At 26.3% G+C, this 5,000-nt stretch overlaps 1 protein-coding gene across 1 annotated transcript in view; it reads right to left on the reverse strand.

Moving 5' to 3' along the window:
* The window catches only part of LOC137640922 (uncharacterized), a 30,579-nt gene that overhangs the window by 17,473 nt on the left and 8,106 nt on the right, over positions 1 to 5,000 (reverse strand). The window contains exons 5-6 of the mRNA XM_068373401.1: positions 2,951 to 3,105; positions 515 to 650 (exon numbers count right to left, since the gene is read on the reverse strand). Of these exons, the coding sequence (XP_068229502.1) occupies positions 515 to 650; positions 2,951 to 3,105 (291 nt within the window). The remainder of the gene's footprint in view (positions 1 to 514; positions 651 to 2,950; positions 3,106 to 5,000) is intronic.

Below are 5,000 nucleotides of genomic sequence, written 5' to 3' on the forward strand. Positions count from 1 at the left end.
TTTGATTGATGGTATTTTATTGATAGCATATTTTATTGATGGTATTTTAATTGATAGTATGTTCTGATGATGGCATTTTGATAAATATGTTCCATTGGTAGTATTTTGATTGATAGTATTTTGATTGATAGTATGTTCTGTTAATGACATTTCCATTGATAGTATGTTCTATTGATAGTATCTTGATTGATAATGTCTTGTTGATAGTATTTTGATAAATAGTATGTTCTGTTGATGGCATTTTTATTAATAGTATGTTCCATAAATAGTATTTTGATTGATATTATGTTCTGTTAATGGCACTTTTATTGAAAGTATGTTCTACTGATAACATTTAGATTGACAGCATGCTCTATTGACAGGACGTTCAACTAGCTTCAATTCTTTTCAAACTAAATAACTATATAAACAGGAAACTCACAGCCATAAAAAGGTAATAGAGTTAGGATTTTGTTTTTGCATTTAATCACATTCCTTTTTTTCATATCTTTGAAAATATTTTTTTTTTACATACCTGCCGGCTGTAGAGTAAAAGCACAGGGGTCTTCCTGTCTGCCAACCGAGTTAGAAGCCCAGCAAAAGACGGTACCGTAGTCCCTTGCTGAATATGCCACGTATCGGAGAGTGGATTCCAGGCCACTGACTGTGTACTGTGGAAAGAGAAAATTTAAAATATTAATTAAAACTAGAATATGAAGGGACATCAATATGACCTGGTAGGAAAGTGTTAGAAAATATGATATTGATATTCCTACCCCAAATTCATACAGCACAATACTAAAAAGATTATTGGCAGTCCTAGACCTTTATAAGTTGGTTAATAACAATTACAGTTCAAGATTTTAATAGGTATTATATTGGTCTTGGGTGGTCATACAACGATGGCAAAAGAAAAACTCATCATATAATTAGGCAGCTATAAGTTTTTTGTAACAGACAAAAAGATTGAAATACACAAAAGCAAATGTATAAAAAAATTTGTGAAAATTACGTTAACTTCAGCATAGATTTTCCATTTCGGATGAATATGATTGAATGAATTTCTATAAAAGCTTCTGTTCAAATAATTTTCTTCCCTGTCTTTTCTCTTATCACTGTGACTTACTATATTAGATACATACAAGATAATGTTAGGGACTACTTTATCTGGTCTCTGCATATTCACATCACCAACATAAAGAAATTATTTCGTTTGTACTTTAGAAAGAACACAATCATTAATATAGGGAAATTCGGAAGGCTGTTGCAATTAATAACCATTTTAATATCAAAATTTCATATAATATATAACCAATAATCATTGAAGTATAATCTTTTGACATTTTGATCCATTCAAAACGAAATCGTTATAATCTAACCATACCAAGAGTAACTGATATTCCATTTTCTTAGTAGTGAAATTGACATCCAGCCCACGAAACGCGAGTCAGATTGAATAAAAAATTCCATGTATTAATTAAGGAAAGCAGCGGTAATTAGTGAACGAACTCTCCTTTATGAAAGTGGAGTCAGGATGGTGAATCTGAAGGCAATATCAAAGGGTCAATCTAATGTTATCTAATATATATTTATATATATATATATATATATATATATATATATATATATATATATATATATGTATACATATATATATATATACATATAAATATATATTAAATAACATTAATGTTATTTAATATATATTTATATATATATATATGCATATATATATATATATATATATATATATACAGTATATATATATATATATGTGTGTGTGTGTGTGTGTCTATATATATATATATATATATATATATATATATATATATATATATATACAGTATATATATATGCGTATATATATATATATATATATATATATATATATATATATATATATATATATATATTTATATATATATATGTATATATATATGTATCTATATATATATACATAAATATATATACTGTATATATATATATATATATATATATATATATATATATGTGTGTGTGTGTGTGTTTGTGTATATAATTAAGAGGAAATATAATTTATAAGTCAGAATTGTTACTTGAACCTCCTCATTGATGTCTTTCTGTTTATTTTCTCAAAATTGAGAGATCTGCTGCTACTACCGTGAATCCATAAGTAAATAACTGAATTCAAGTAAATAAGTACATAAGTGAATTCATGCCACAAGTGTTAACAGTGTGAATCAAACTACAAGTTCTGTATAAGATTATAATTTGTTGATTCATTATCGCGGTATTGTTCTTGTGCTTGGTAAGAATGAATGCCAACAGAATTGAATTATATAACAAACTCACAAAAAAACTATAAAATATATAGACAAAAAATAAGATCTATCTTTTGTAGACAAACTCCGAAAACAATATAAAATATATAAGCAAACTATAGGAGTTCTTTATGTATGATATATATAGATATATTTATACACATATATATACATATATATGTATATATATATATATATATATATATATATATATATATATATATATATATATACGTATGTATGTATGTATATATATATATATATATATATATATATATATATATATATAGATATACATTATATATATATATATATATATATATATACATACATATATATATATATATATATATATATATATATATATATATATATATATATATATATATATATATATATATATAAGGATATATATATGCTTGAATAGCACACTAAGATTTAGCTGCCATGATATAAAAATAAAATAGATACAAAATTTGATCATATTATCTTACTAAAATGAAAAGGCTTAACAGCAGAATAAGGAATATCAGCTGTTAATTAGTTGTGTATTTCCACTAGACATATTAGATAACATTATTTTTTTTTCAAAAGTTAAAAACACAAAAAGAGTTTTGAAAATGGAATTGTTAATGTTACTTAGCGAAAGTATATACACATTGATTACCTACCTCATCATTCCTAAAGCGTGTTGAGTCTACAGTGTTGTTGAAAAGCCAGTGAAAAGTGACATTTGATGGATAAGCATCAACTCTACAGCGTAATGATACCACTTCTCCTTCCACGGCTGTTACAATAACCCTTCCTTGGGCACACATAGGAACATCTGTAAAGATATTATCATAGAGAAAGGTAATTTATCATTACTGTTATCATTAAAACGAGAATATATACCAGCCCAGTGAGTTGAGCGTCATGGAGAGAAGTTATTTTTTATTATTGTTATTATAAAGAAGAGAATATTTACCAGCTTAATGAGTAGAGAGAGGTAAAAGATATCAGAGCCTCGGTCAGTTATCTACGTATGAAAGATTATCATGAAATAAATCCTCAATAAAAAGCTGCTTTATTATAAATTGATAACAAAAAAATTAATCAAGTTCCTTCAGAATATGTTATGCTTTGCACTGATACAAATACGTGATCCTCTTGGTATATCATGCAATGTTATTTTTTTATTATTAATTGTTTACTAAAAAGATAAATTACATATCCTCAAAATAAGTTATCCTTTTGCACTAATACGAATATACGATCATCTTGGTATGTTATGTAATATAATTATTTATTGTTAATTATTTACTAAAAAAAGATAAATTATATTCCATCAAAATAAGCTATTCTTTTGAGCTGATACGAATATATAACCATCTCGGCATGTTATGCAATGACATTGTTTATTGTTAATTGCTTACAAAAAGATTAATTATATTCTATCAGAATAATTTATCGTTTTGCACTGATACAAATATATTATCATCCTAGTATGTTATGTAATTATTTTATATGCATATTGCATGTAAAATACTTTAATTGATGCTTTTAATTTAAAATTTTTGTGATATTCTAATTATAAGACTTTTTATAAGGGTATTGTGCACTATGGTTCTTTCTTGACTGGTGATATTTACTTGATATAATCAAGATACTAAGATTCAGAGATATTATTATATAGTCTAAAGTAATCGAATCAAACTTCAGTCGATTAATAATTAGTAAAATTTTTTATCAGAAATAATATAGGCTTTTGTGGATATTCGATTTCTTACTATATTTCTATGAAAACTATGAGTCAGATTAAGTATTTTACTTTTGGTAGACTGTTATGTGATATTATTACTTCCATTGCATTATTTGTTTAAAAAACTGAATGCCTTTAATAATTAGTCGGATTCATACGTCACTGATTTGGTTCTAAAAGAAGGTATGAAAATATTTCCAAGAATCGGTCAATCTCTCACAATAGATATACCTATTTATATCCACATTTTCTCTTAATGTAAGCACTCTGTAACTTTTAACTGTGCCAGCTATTCTTGGTAACTATGTACAGCAACAAAATGAGTAAGTATAGTTACAATATCAGCTATTTAAAGCTAACCCCCTACTGTAATAATTATTCTTAGTAACTTTGTACTACAACAGAGTTAGCATAATCATATTAGCTATTTAAAGCTAGTTATAAATACATCAAATCAGCAAATATTATCATCTCTTCTGAACTCATTTACATCTATACTAAAAATACTTAGTCACTCACTTAGTCGTATTTACAGATAACAAATTTCAATACATATCTATTACTAAATCTGAATTATATTGAATTATCAGAAGACAAACATATTATTGATGTTTTCAGCATTTTCAGGTCATTGAATGTATACCGTTATAGGAGTGGAACACGTAAATAAACGTAGAGGTAATGTGGTCTTAACGTGAGTATTCCATTGGTGGAGTTTCTACCATTTCAGTATACTCAAAAGATTTGGACCTACCGATGAGCTCTCCTTTATATTAGAGTAGTGTACCTAAAGCCGTGCTTTATTAGAGTGTATCCTCTCTGTGTAGTTGTAATTATTTCAATTATAGAAGAGAAGTAAGAAAATCATATAATGTGTTTTTATGTTTGTGGGTATGGGACATAATTGTGTTGTCAGTAAGTGTGGGCCTGAGTATTTAGGTTTGGGTAGTCCTGTGAACGAAGTTGTGTTTAACCCTGAG

The sequence above is a fragment of the Palaemon carinicauda genome, chromosome 1, assembly GCF_036898095.1.
Source record: "Palaemon carinicauda isolate YSFRI2023 chromosome 1, ASM3689809v2, whole genome shotgun sequence".
In the NCBI taxonomy this organism is placed as follows: Eukaryota; Metazoa; Arthropoda; class Malacostraca; order Decapoda; family Palaemonidae; genus Palaemon; species Palaemon carinicauda.